This window comes from Pongo abelii, chromosome 9 (genome assembly GCF_028885655.2).
Source record: "Pongo abelii isolate AG06213 chromosome 9, NHGRI_mPonAbe1-v2.0_pri, whole genome shotgun sequence".
Classification (NCBI taxonomy): domain Eukaryota; kingdom Metazoa; phylum Chordata; class Mammalia; order Primates; family Hominidae; genus Pongo; species Pongo abelii.
In genome coordinates, this window is record NC_071994.2 from 31,273,513 (window position 1) to 31,287,908 (window position 14,396).

At 44.3% G+C, this 14,396-nt stretch overlaps 1 protein-coding gene and 1 long non-coding RNA gene across 4 annotated transcripts in view; one reads left to right on the plus strand and one right to left on the minus strand.

The window, feature by feature from the left end:
* Nucleotides 1–1,529, minus strand: part of LDLRAD3 (low density lipoprotein receptor class A domain containing 3) — a 287,626-nt gene extending 286,097 nt beyond the window's left edge. For 2 of the 3 annotated variants that reach the window (XM_024254933.3, XM_063728474.1), the window contains exon 1: nucleotides 1,415–1,529. In XM_024254933.3, coding sequence (XP_024110701.1) covers nucleotides 1,415–1,460 — 46 coding nt within the window. In that variant the 5' untranslated portion in view covers nucleotides 1,461–1,529. The remainder of the gene's footprint in view (nucleotides 1–1,414) is intronic. The other variant, XM_054524494.2, reaches the window with a different exon arrangement.
* LOC129048639 (uncharacterized) lies at nucleotides 1,527–13,973 on the plus strand. The gene is made up of 2 exons (XR_008511154.2): nucleotides 1,527–2,091; nucleotides 11,311–13,973. It is a non-coding gene; the product is annotated as an uncharacterized LOC129048639 (long non-coding RNA).
* Nucleotides 13,974–14,396: the final 423 nt, after the last annotated feature.

Genomic DNA, 14,396 nt, shown 5'->3' on the forward strand with positions numbered 1-14,396 from the left:
CCTGCTCCTAGCTGCCCAATGTCCTGTGAGAACTCTCTCCCCAGGTGGACTAATTTAAGGGCACTCTCACCCAGACCTGGTTAAAAATCCACAGCAGTCACCAGGAGGTCTAGCCCCTCCCTGGAAGCCCAGCAAACCCATAAGCATCTAAATGGGGTATCAGAGGAGTGGAGATGATGTCATGGGTCTGAGAGCAGGAAAGGCTGCCCAGTGGGCTGTGAGGATGCCCAGGACCAGAGACATCAAGGAAGAGAGGAGATATCCCTTTAACGCATTCATAACTCCGAGGCACAGCTAAGAATGAAGTGAGCCTCAACTTAGCAAACCCACAGGCCACCAAAGACACCTCGACAGCCAAGCTGCTAGAAGCACTTGGTAAAATAGGGCAGCTATTGGACATGTGGATGGCACAAACACCAAGCAGGCAAGATTCTGCTGAAGAAAGCTCACTGGGCCCTGTCACCCACATTCTGGGCATCAGATGCCCAGAAATAAACGTCAAGGGGCCAAGGGCGGGCCCAGCCCAGGAGGGACAGCTGACAGCTGTAGGCGGCGGGCAGGGGCAGAGGAGGAAGGGCTCCCAGGCTGGAATTCGGATCATGCCCACATCAGCAGAAAAGTTCCTGGGAACAGCACGCTGTCTGGAAGGGAAGGAGGCTTGCTGCGGTCCAGGCCCCGGGATGCACACGCGGTGGTGATGCCAGGTTCAAAGGGCCGCCGGATGAAGCCCCGTGTCCTCTCCCAGGGCCCCTCGCCGGTCAGGGCGTCCATAGCGGGGCAAGTAGGGTGGTCAGACGTCTTAAATAAAGCTTCGGTTCCCAGGACCAGTGGGAAAAATGAAGAATTCCCAGATCCGGCCCTGCTTCAACTCACTTTACCCAAACCAAACAGTCCCAGAGAGGAATGAAAGGAAGCAGCTTTGCTACTCCCTCCGCGGTGCAGGTGGGGAAACTGAGGCACGGAGTGCACGCCAGAGACTCGGGAAGAGGCCCAGAGGAGGCTAACGCAGCCGCGCGCGCTCAGGCGTCTGGGAAGATGAGACCAGGGAAGAGTTCTCTCCTCTCCTTTCCTCTCCCCGCCTCCGTTCCTCAACACACACAACACACACACAGCCACACTCGAGCTACGCCCAATCCGGGCAGCCGCCGGGCTCCGCAGACCCGGACTGCACACAGAGCCCCGCCCGCGCACACAGCACAACACGACCCGGCGCGCACGCCCACACAATAGGACGGCGCGCACCCCGCGGCGGCCCCTAGGCAGGGTCCCGGCCAGCCCGGCGCCGGGGTCCGCCTTCCGCGCACACCCACGCCCGGAGAGCGGCCCGCGCCCGGGAGGGGACGCAATCGCACCCGGCCGCTGCCCCCCGCGCCCCACGCCCCGCGGGAAGTTCGCCGGCCGCCCCCCGACTCACCCGCGGCGCTGCTCAGCAGCAGGCACAGCGGCCCCAGCAGCCACATGGCGCGGCCGCAGCTCCCGCTGCCCGGCGCCGTCGCTGGCCCCGCGGCCTCGGCGCTGACCCCGCCCCTCGCCGCGCCGGCCCCGCCCTCCCGCCTGTCCCTCCTCCCTCCCGCCCGCCCCGGGCCCGGCTCCGCTAAGTTTTGCAAGCGCCTGGGCTGCGCGTGGCCACCCGCGTGTTACCCTGGGTGTCCTGACTCCGAGGGGCCGCGAGCGGGCGGAGGGTTCAGCCTTTCGGTCTCTAGTCGCCTCCCGGGTCTGGCCGCGAGGATCTTCTAACAGCCTGGGCTCTGTTCTCTGCTTCCTTTTGTCCCTCTCATTTCTGCCTTTGCTTCCACACCCAGCGAGATGCAGCGCCCAGACCAAAACTTGAGTTCTTTACTCAGACTACAAAGTGAGTTTACTACCGAGAGAGAAAAAGTTAAAGGGTCAAATCTTATGAGAAAATTGTAGTGTATTTTTAGTAGCGAGTGTGGAATACCAGTGCTTCTCAAACTTTAATATGCATCCGGCAAACTTGACGATCTTGTTAAAATACTGACTCTGGGTCAGTAGATCTGGCGTGGAGCCTGAGATTCTGCATTTTTAACAACATTGTGGCTGATTCCAAGGCTGATGATCCGGGAGCCACAGGTAAGAGCAGCTGACACCTTCCATGCACACAGCGTGGACCACATGAGTTATTTTGTCTGCATATTGTCCACCTTGACCTGTTGAACGTTTGGGACCCAGTTTGGAAAAAATAAAATTAAAAAAAGGAAAAGGTCATGAACGGCAGATACCCAAATGCAAAAAATATAGCTACACCAATGCAGTTGCTTCCAGAGGGCACTGGTGAAAAGCCCCAGAAGACTTAGATGGTGGAAGAAGGGGATGACACTTTTGTGCTCCACTCTCTCTGACCCCCCACCCAAAAAAAGCGAAAGCAAAAGACTAATGCAAATAATTGCCAAAAACTGGAAACAACTCAAGTGGCCATCAATTGATAAATGGATCAATAAATTAAAACTTTTGGGGGCAGTGCGACTGTTCTAATCTTGATTATAGTGGTAGTTACACAACTGTATACATTTGTCAAAACAATAGAACTGCATCCCTAAAATCCACCCCTCAGAAGGGTTAAGTTTATTTACACAAACTCCACCTGGCTGAAAGAAAGGGGAAGGTATGGGTATAGGGGCAGTTATAAAAGGGATGCCTGCATCAGATTTTGGGATGCCCTGGAGACACCCTCAAGGGATTCAATTACTTTACTTTGTAATTGCCTGCTGTAGTCTGGAAACATAAAGGCTAAAATGGATCAGGTCAAAATTTAAAAATACCAATGATTGTTCAAGGTAATGAGAAAATGTGATGTAAGGGAGGAAAATTTAAGTTCCATAGTTCATAGTACATATGAAAATATAAATCGATTATCTAAATGATTTGGCATTCAGGGCTTTTATCCTGGGATTGATGAATATTATGGAGATCGTCCCATGGGCTTCAAGGAATTTTAAAGCCCTTGAAGTTTTATGCAAAATGTCCTGTGCATGTGGGTATGTGCATTGTTCCAGGAAGCTTGTTGGGAAGAGGTCTCCTGCCTTTGATAATAATATCTAAGGAGGCAAATAAGCAAATAATTTCTCCTACAGCTGCTCATTTGCCTCCAAACGTTAGGGATATAGAAAGATAATGCAACTGACCCACTGCTATAGTTCTTGTTTCCTTAGGTTTCTTTGGACACATCAACTTCCTTACTTTGCAAGTTTGACTCTGACTCTCTCATTCTCTCTCTCTCACATACACACAGGCACACACACTTTTAAATATAAATATATTAATGTCTTTGAAATCATTTGGACTAATGTAAAATCTTATTTAAGGTCAACTGTTGTTTTTATTTATTTATTTATTTATTTATTCATTTATTTATGAAACAGAGTCTCACTCTGTCGCCCAGGCTGGGTGCGGTGGCACATTTCAGCTCACTGCAACCTCCGCCTCCTGAGTTCCAGGGATTCTCCTGCCTCAGCCTCCCGAGTAGCTGGAACTACAAGCGCCCGCCACCATGCCCAGCTAATTTTTGTATTTTTAGTAGAAACGGGGGTTTCACCATGTTGGCCAGGCTGGTCTCGATCTCCTGACCTCGTGATCCGCCCGCCTCAGCCTCGCAAAGTGCTGGGATTACAGGTGTGAGCCACCGTTCCCGGCCCAACTGTTGTTTTTATACTTATACTAAATCACTGCCAACCTCCTCCTCACCATATAAGCTGGGTAGGAGATGAAACTATTCTTTATACTTTATTACTCTCCTTTTTCCCAGTTCTTTAGAATTCCAAGCACAAAACATTCAGTTTCCAGGAATTGTGAGAGGTTTCAGTGCTAATTGTTTAGGTCCTATGGAGCCAATCAATCTTTTTTAAGATTGGTTTAATAAAAATCAAAAACAAAGTGCTTTATGTCTCTTATTTACCAAGAGACTCTCTGACCATGCATGTGTGCTTCTGCCACGGTTTCACATTGCTGAAGGAGGGAAGAAAGAATGTCGTCTCTCTGGGCCTCCATACAATGCTCTGTAGTTTGCAAACATTTTCTCATTTACTCCCCACAGCAGCCCCTGCAACATTACAGGTGAAAATAGCACAAACTGAACTTGTGGTGTGTCTGAGATGTGCTCCTATGCTCATTTCACTTGCCACAAACTAGCTCTGTGACCTTGTGCAAGTTATTAGCCTCTCTGAGTCCTAGTTTCCTTATCTGTAAAATGGGGATTACAGTATCACCTGGATCTTAGGATTGCTGTCCAGGATTTGAAAAGATAATGTATATAAAGTCTCTGGCATGATACCTTGCACATAGCAATTGCTCAAGAAATGTTAGCTTTTGTGTGGTTGTGGTACACACTACAAGGCAACTGTTGTGGAAGCTAGTTTCTGAGATGGCTCTCAAAGATTCTCACCTTCTAGCATCCATGCCTTTGTGCAGTGTCCTTCCACACTGAATGGGGCTGCCATATGTGACCAATGGATATTGTGGAAGTGACAGTAGGTAACTCCAAGAGTGAGTCAAAAAGGGCATAGCAGTTTCTTCTTTGTTCTCTTTGATCACTTGTCTTGGGGGAAGCCAGCCACCATGTTGTAAGGACCCTCAAGCACCCCTGTGGATATGTCTACATGGGAAGAAACTGAGCTTCCTGCTGTCTTGCGAGCCTTGGAGTGAGCCATCTTTGGTGCAGATCCTCCAGCCCCAGTAAAGTCTTCGGATGACTGTACCTTTGGCTAACATATGATTGACCTTTCGGTGAGCTGGAATAGAACCCCCAGACACCCCCAAATTCTTGATACACAGAAACTGGCAGATATAATAAATGTTCATTCCTGTTCTAAGCCACTAGCTTTCAGGATAATTCACATGCAGTAATAGATAACTAGTATATCTGACTTTAAGGTCATCCATAGGGTTGACTTAATGGTTCCATAGGTTCTTTTAAATAAGTTAGTACATGGGAAACACTTAGAATCTTGCCTAGTACATAGTAAGCACTCAATATATGTTAGTTTTGTTATCATAGGGTTTTTTTTAATTGTCAGTATCATTACCTCTCTCACAAAGCACCTAAGACGCAGACCTTTCAAACTTTCAAAAAAAAAAATTTAAACTTGAATAAGAGTAGAAACATGTGGCAACTGACAAGAAGATAAAAGGAGCAGGGACACTAGAAGGACCAAGGGAAAAAAAAACCTTACCTACAAAAAGTTTACTGACACCAAGTCTGCCTTAGCTTCATTCACTTCCTAAAAATCAACCAGAGATAGTAGGAGACGTTCGACTCCTCCAGTCACATCGTGACTCACGGTTTCTATGGTTCCATATTTCTTGTTCTCTGCTCTCTCTTCCCTTCATCCGATTTTCATTCTTCTCTCCAATATGTGAAGAAAATAGAAATTCACTTGAGGATTCAGCCAAGGAAGGCTTACTCTACTCCAAATTATAGTGGGTGGTGGAAACTGCCTACTGGGGAGCTGCCTGGCGGAAGAAGATCACTGAGTTCCTCACAAATACATCACACACACACACACACACACACACACGCACACGCGCGCGCACACACACACACACACACACTTTCTACCCCAAACATAAAATCAGGAGGCCACAGACTCAGGTAACTAAGAAAATGGGCTTTGAGGTGACTTGATATACCTGGGCTCCTAGGTCCCACTACTTCCTAGCTATATGTAAGGCTGAGAAACTCAGTTTATCTCTGAGTCTCAATTTCCTGTGAAATGAGCATAAGAACTGTACCCACCTCGTAGGGTTGTTGTACGAAGCAAAAGAACTCCTTCTCATTCCTTTATTTATCTGACAAACAGTTATTGTCTGGCACTCTGTGCCAGACACTGTTGTGGGCTCTGGATTTCTGCAGTGAACAAAACCAATTCCCTGTCCTCAGGGAGCTCACAGTATAATTAAGATGTAGATGAGTATTAAATTAACAAATGACCACATCATGTAGTGTCATAAGAGCATATAATGTAAGGGCATATAATATAAGGGTGTATGATGTCATGAGGGCTATGCGAAGCATTTAGCAGAGTTCCTTATTGTAGAACTCCTGTATTTTCAGCTCTTTACTTGTATTACAGACTTAGAACCTACATGTGAGGGAGGAGTAAGGCCAGGAAACACAAAGGCTAAAGCTGCAGAAAAAGCCTGCTGTATTGCCTGAAAATGATTTGGAAAAGAAAAAAAGGGGAGAAAAGCCTGCTGTCAGCAACCTCTGAGACAGCCCCTAATGATCCCCATCTCCAGATATTCACACCCTTGTGCAATTCCCTTCCCTTGAGTGTTGCTGGACCTAGTGACTCAATTCTAGCAAACAGAATATGGCAAAAGCAGGGGGACAGTCTCTTCCAAGATTAGCTTGCAAGAAGACTTTGGCTCCTATCCTTGGTCTCTCTCTCTCTCTCTCCCCCTCCCCCTCTCTCTCGCTATTGCTAGCTGCCATGTTGTGAACTGCCTATGGAAAAGCTCATGACACAGAACTGTAAAGGCCTTCAGTCCACAGCCAGTGAGGAATTAAGGCCCTCAACCCAAGAGTTCACAAAGAACTAAATCCTACCAACAACCACAGAAGTGGGCTTAGAAGCGGATCTTCCCCAGTCATGCCTTCAGATGAAATTACAGCCCTGGCCAACAGCTTTACTAAAACCTCAAGACAGACCTTAAGGCAAAGGCACCCAGCTAAGCTGTGCCCAGATTCCCAACCCAGAAAAACTGCAAGATTATATGTGTTTGTTGTTTCAGACCACTAAGTTTTGAGCTAATTTATTACTTAGAAAAAGAGAGCTAATACAAAGCCTTACAGCAAACATCAGGTCTGTGAATACTTAACATCATTGAATCTCACTTACCAGTTACCCTGAGAAAGACAGGGACAGAGTATTGTCATTAATCAAGTGTCTGCTTCTGGCATTGTATATTTATGATCACATTTAATTTTTACAATAATCTTTGAGATAACATTATTATCTCTTTTATACAGATGGGGAATCTCAGGCTCAGAGAATTAAAGACTTTCCCCGAATAATCCAGTGAATAACTGAGATTTGAAGCAGATCCTATTGATTCTAAAAGATTCCCAGAATACCATGCCAAACAATGCCACCTACTACAGCAAAATAATCCCCAATGTATAAAACACAAAATGTATTTGCAGCTTTGAAGACAATGTGTTCACTGGGTTTGAGCTCAAAAGCTCAAGATGTTCAGCACGTCAAACAGAACTTGATTTATTTTGTAATACAATTACAAACTAGAAAACTGAAAACTAGAAAAGTTTTCAGGATGCATCTAATTGTTGTAGCCTCCACCCACCCCCAAAACATGCTGAGCGTGAGAGTTCTTTCAGCTAGAAATTAAAGTCATCCCAGGGCTGCCAAATGTATCTATATATTTTTAAATTGTCAGACTAATCTACAGAAAAATACTGCTGGGAACCAACAGAGTTCTTGTAATTCATGTTTAATATAGTCACAAGCTTGGAGAAAAGAGAGCTGCTGACATTTATTAATGAAAATTTTGCACCATCTGACACAATGACATTTTTACCCCTCATTTTTTAAAATGTGCAGTTGGTTATTTATTTTAATGCCTTAGTTTTATGAAGTTGTCGACCCCCTTAAAAGGATGATTTCTCATACATGACCAGACCTGAAACCAGGGAACAATGATACAAAAAAGAAATTTAACCTGCGGTGTAGCAAAAGAAATTTTGGCCGGGTTTTCCCATAGTCACATTTCATTTTCTTTCTCAATTGGAAAAAAAAGGTAGATTTATTACATGTATAAACCTATTCTTGGTCTATCAATTTGATGGGGAAAGCTGTTATTGAACTGCATAGATCTGCAGAATGCAGTACTGTAGTCATGAGCTACTTCTGACATTGAGCATTTGAGATGTGACTATCCTCAACTGTGATATGCTCTAACTGTAGAATGCAAACTGGATTTCAAACACTTAATACAAAAAAGAATGTAAAAGATCTCAGTAGGATTTACATTGATCACATATTGAAATATAGTATTGGAATATACAGAATTAACTAAAACAATGTTAAAATTATCACCGACCTTTTTTTGCTTTTATTATGTGGCTCCTAGACAATTTTAAATTTCATTTATGGCTTCCATAGGGGGCTCACAACATATTTCTATTACACAGAACTCATACAGATAATATTTTATTTCATGAATGAACACATGACCCTTTAGAGTTTCTTGCATCATAGTTGAAAATAAGTCTTCTTGTCCATCACTGACTTACAAAGGACTTTTTTTTCCTCCTAGTTTCTCCATCAGACTAATTCTGCCTCAAAACTCTCTTAACCATATAACCTAGACACAAAGTTCATTGATATGGAAGTGATATTAATGTCATAATTTCAGAATTACAAATGCACTACAGGGTCAAGAGGAAGGTGATACATGAATTGGAAGAAATCCGCTTTAGACAATATGAACATTTGTCACTTGGATTCAGAAAAAAACACAACACTGAGGCCGGGTACAGTGGCTCATCCCTGTAATCCCGGCACTTTGAGAGGCCAAGACGGGTGGATCACTTGAGGTCAGGCATTCGAGACCAGCCTGGCCAACATGATGAAATCCCCATCTTTACTAAAAATACAAAAATTAGCTGGGTGTGGTGGCGCACACCTGTAATCCCAGCTACTTGGATAGCTGAGGCATGAGAATCGCTTGAACCCCGGAGGCGGAGGTTGCAGTGAGCCGAGATCACACCACTGCATTCCTGCCTGAGCAACAGAGCGAGGCTTTGAGACTTCGTCTCAAAAAACAAACAAACAGAAAAACAGAAAAAAAAAAAAAAAAACGCAACACTGAATAAGACCTCCATTTTCAGTGGGAAAGTTTACACAGTAATTAACTGACAAAGCAGAAGTCACAGGAGCTATTCAGTCAGTGACAAATGTGAGAAAATGATTCCAGCATGCCTGGGTCTGACTACCTTCCCTAAGTAACAAATTCTCTTTCACAAACAGGTAGGCAGCTGATTTTAATAAGAGCTCTTATAAAACCCATCTGGAAGGTAAATAGATTTACATTTTTAATCTGACATTATTGGAACATTTTTCCTGCATGGTGAAAACTCCACTTTAATAATTTAAGTTGTTTTTCTCGGTGTACCTCAGCCTACTTCTTTTAAACACCTCTTCATTTCAAGTTAAGTTCTTTGGGCTTGATTGGTTTTAATGTTTAAACGCTTAATTTCAGGCACTGTTAGATTGCTAACCTGGGTCTGATGTGTGGGTTTGTAGTTCAGCTTGGGCAGGGGGTGGGGGTGTGGCAGAGGTGATAGGTTTTGCTGAGCTTTCAGTGAATTCCCACACTCAGTGTGGAAGGGAGTGAACAAAAGGGACAGGGAAGGGAAATTATCTTACAGCTTTCAGGGCCTTGCAACATACACGTAATAAAAATGCAGAATCATGGGTATTGTTGGCTTTTGTTAGGTATTGGTAGCAGCTCCTTAAAAATAGCTAGTGCCCTCTACCTTGTTGTCTAAGCTAGAAATGTGGGTATAAGCCTAGAGTCCTCGCTCTGCTGGACTCCCCTTCATCATCAGTCACCAAGATTTGTAGATTCCATAAGCTAATGTCTCTTAAATCCAATTCACCCCTCTCCCTCTTCCCTCACTCTTTCTGTCCCTCAGTTCACACCCCCATGTACCTATGCCTGGGTTACTTCAACCGCCTCCTCACTGGCTTTTTCAGGCCTTGTCTTGCTCCTGTTCAACCTGCTTCAAAGCTCCATGGCTCCCTGTTGGTGATAGGACAAGCTCAGACTCCTTAGCTGAGTATATCCTTTATGATCTGCTGCTGAGGCTCATGACCATGGGGTGGGGGCAGAGAAAAGGATGAAGAGTAAGACCAGAGGGTTGGGGAGGAAACCTTTAGGGATGTAAAGGGGTTTAGTCATTATCCTATGAGCAATGGAAAGTCACAAATGCTCAGGGTTTTTTCCCGTTGTCTTTTTTTTTTTGAAACGGAGTTTGCTCTTGTCATCCAGGCTGGAGTGCAATGGCGTGTGATCTCAGCTCACTGCAACCTCTGCCTCCTGGGTTCAAGTGATTCTTCTGCCCCAGCCTCCTAAGTAACTGGGATTACAGGTGTGTGCCACCACACCCAGCTAATTTTTGTATTTTTAGTAGAGACGTGATTTCACCATGTTGGCCAGACTGGTCTCAAACTCCTGACCTCTGGTGATCCACCCACCTCGGCCTCCCAAAGTGCTGGGATTACAGGCATGAGCCACCACGCCTGGCCACAAATGGTCTGTTTTAAGCAGGGACATGGCATGAACAGATTTGCGTAGTGGTTTAAAAGCAAGGGTTCTGGAATTCAACTTAAATTCAAATCTGACCATGCCACCTAGTTGTGTGTCCTTGGGCAACTTACCGAAGCTTTTTGGACCAGTTTCTCTGATTATAAAATGAGAGTTAAAACCTCTATGAGATAGGCACACTTTGTGAGAGCTAAATGAGATCATGCTTAGCATACTACTTGGCACACAGTAAGCATCCCACTATTTTTTTATTCATTTATTTTTTATTTCCATAGGTTTTGGGGGAACAGGTGGTGTTTGGTTACATGAATGTTATTTAGCGGTAATTTCTGAGATGTTGGTGCACCCATCACCTGAGCAGTATACACTGTTCCCAATTTGTAGTCTTTTATCCCTCATCCCCCTCCCACCCTTTCCCCTGAGTCCCCAAAGTCCTTTCTATCATTCTTATGCCTTTGCATCCTCATAGTTTAGCTCTCACTTATGAGTAAGAACACACAATATTTGGTTTTTCATTCCTGAGCTACCTCACTTAGAATAATGTCTCAATTCCATCCAGGTTGCTGCGAATGCCATTATTTCTTTCCTTTTTATGGCTGAGCAGTATTCCATGGTATACATATACCACAATTTCTTTATCCACTCATTGGTTGATGGGCATTTGGGCTGGTTCCATATTTTTGCGGTTGTGAATTGTAAGCACCCCACTAATTTTAACTATCATTACTATTAATAATTCCTACTCTTTCTATGCTTTTTCTAACCCCTCAAGACTGAGTTCAGCCCTGTTCCCATGTGCTTTTATAACACCTTGCATTTATCCCTGTTTGTAGGACTTCTGAGTCTGTATCTTAATTGACTATTAATGTGTTATTTCCCCCATCAATCCATAGCTGCCTACGATTGGAAACTATGGCTGATGTGTGGTAGAGTGAATGACTACCTTCAATTGCTTTATACTTCGATTCACATTATCTCTTTTGTTCTCTCCTTATCTCCACTTTACAGTTGTGATAACAAAGGCTCAGAGAAATCAAGTCTTAAGCCCCAAGTCCTGCAGTGAATGAGCAGCAGAGCTGCAGCTCGTCTCAGTCCTGTGGATCACACCATGGCCTGGAAGGAAAAGTTTAGGGCAATATAACCCTCTACAAACAACCTTCCGACAACAGGACAAGTGTTTTCACAAAGCTTCATGGAATGTCGAAGTGCAGGAACAAAACACTTCATCTGGAAAAATAACACATAGCCAGAAATCAACCCCAATCCTACCAAAAATAATGATGCCAGGAAGCAGAGCTACATACACAAAAGGGAATGTGTACCAGGATACACATAATAAAGTCACTTTGGCAAAGCTGGTATCCTCCTGGCCAAGCCAGAAGAGTGATTCAACTTAAGAGAGAATTGGAAGGAGGACATGTGCCCTAGCTAGTCCATCTGAAGAAGTGTGCCAACCCACCCTGTAATGTTCAAGTCCCTGCCTTATCATCATAAGCCTGATCATAGCAAAAATATGGAGTGGTTACAATGAAAATTTCCAAGGCAGAAAAAGATCAGGCAGTGGTAATACTAGAAGCTGGCTGCATAGGCCAGTGGCTCAAATCTCACAGTGCAGGGCCAAAGAAGACAAAGTTGAAGTCAATACTGATGTGGGCCAGTTGGCTTTGCACTGAGGAGGAAAAAAGTTCTGTGGTCACTGGCTAGAACCTTCATCCCACTCAGTCATCCTGCCAGTGCTGGTGTTTGGGGTCAAAAAGGGATTGGGAAAGTGTGTGGAAGACCTATTGCCAGTGTTGACAAGCAGGGCTGACATTCAGACAGAGCACACCCATACAGACAGCCAACTGTCGAATAATAAAACACCTCCGAACCAGTTGGGGGCTGATCCCCCGAGTGCCTCCCATATCACCCCAGCTGTCCCTGGAGCTCCCTGATGCAGTGACCATTTAGGATTAAAGCCTCATGCAACCAGTTGATGCCCCGTCTTTTGAAAATCATTTCTGATTACAACTACTGGATAATAGCAAATAACTACCATTCATTCATTTATTCATTTGCTCAGTTCTTTGGTAGGGGGAGTACGCATGCTACTTTTTTACATTGATACATAATATTTTACATATGTGTGGGGTACATGTGATATTTTATTACATGCATGGAATGTGTAATGATGAAGTCAGGATTATTGGCATATGTATCACCTTGCGTATCTATCATTTCTATGTGCTGGGAACAGTTCAAGTCCTCTCTTCTAGCTACCTTGAAATATATCATTGTTGTTAACTGTAGTCACCCTGATGCAGGGCAGGCAAGCCCCAAAGTGGGGCTTAGCCCTCGGGGGTTCTTGGTTTTGCCCAGGAAAGAATTCAAGGGCAAGCCAGGAGTAGAAGAAAAGAGCTTTACTGAGGCAGCAGTGTTACAGTGCTGGTGGTGTTACTGCTCCGTGACTGCTCCTGCAGAACAGGGCTGCCCTATAGGCAGAGAGTAGCAACTCAGAGCAGTTTTGCAGCACATTTATACTCACCCACATAATAACACGCAGATTAAGAGGCGATTTATGCAGACATTTCTAGGGAAGGAGTAGTAGCTTTTGGGTCATCGGGTCATTACCACAGAAAGGGGCAATCACTCCTGGGTGTTTCCATAGCAGTGGTAAACTGACATGGCACACTGGTGAGTGTGTCTGATTGGAAAGCTGCTTCCATCGCGGCCCTGTTTTAGCTAGTCCCCAATCTGGTCAGTGTCCGAGCCCTGCCTCTGGATTTGAGTCCCACCTCCTACTTCAACCCTACACTGCTGTCCATCATTAGAACTGTAATTCCAGCACTTTGGGAGGCCAAGGTAGCACCTATTATTTTTCTCATTTTTAGAAGAAGAATCTGTATCTTATTAAAAGTTGCAAAGTTAGGAAATGGCTGAAGATTCAAACTGTGTTGTCCAAATCCTTAGTCTAGGCTTTAAACCGTGTTAAAATATCGCCTATACTGGGACTTCAGAAAGAAAGCAAACCAAAAAAAGCAACTATTTGGGGACGGGGTGAGAGCGAGGCAGAAACAATATTAGGGAATCTTTTATACACTCACACTCTCTCTTTGTGGAAATATGGAAAGACAGGAAAATGTCTTGTAATGACTTGAGGAGACAGAATTATGGACAGTTTCTTATCCCAAAACTCTCAAATTTACACTTTCTTTAAAGCACGTGTGTTATTCATTATTCCAAGGAAAACCCAACACATATTGAGGCCACTGATGCTTCATGCCACAGCTCCAGGAAGGCTGAGGACCAAATATTTAGCATAATTCTTCATTCTATGATTCTTCTTGGCTTGGATTTTCAAGAAGTTGAGAACACTGCTTTCTCTGAAGCAAAATAAAACTCTTTTGGATAAAGTTAAAGACAGATGACATTTAGAGTGATAAGCAGAGCTGATATATCCATATTCAGCCAGTCTATCTACATTCAGAGGAATGAGAACCAAGAATTTGGAATGGATTTATTAACAACTCATCACACTATGAGAGCGTGGGGTAATATTTTGTATGTGATGTACCAGCTGTCTACAGAGCTAAGCAAACCCAGAGATCACAGACTTTAGTCTCCTGTCTAGGTTCCAAGTAAATGGTCTTCAGGGAGACACCAAGAATAAAGGCTGCGAAAATGACATTAGATCTCTTTGGGCTCCTTCTGATCATTGCTGCGCCCTGTTCTCACTATCAATTTGATTTCACCGAATGATTCCGTAAGTGAATTTGGAGCTTGTGAGTCATGGCTGAGACTGACATGTTTGCTTGTATTTTCTACCTCTGAGTCCTCCTGTCCAAGTTTTCTCAAGCTTGGTGTCTGTCCTACTTTAAATAAGATAGCAATGAGACAGCTGACATATTTCCTGCAGAGACTGTGCTTCTAGTTGGTAAATCACAATCAGGAAGCTGACACCCATACTTTTTCTTCTCGGAGAAGAAAAAAAAAAGAGAACCATTAGGATATGTTTGAAAGATCTAACATACCCAAAGAGAAAGAGCTGTGAAGGGTTGTGGCAATCAAAAAGATAATATGGTTTCCATTACGTAACCCTATCGAAGCCATTACAC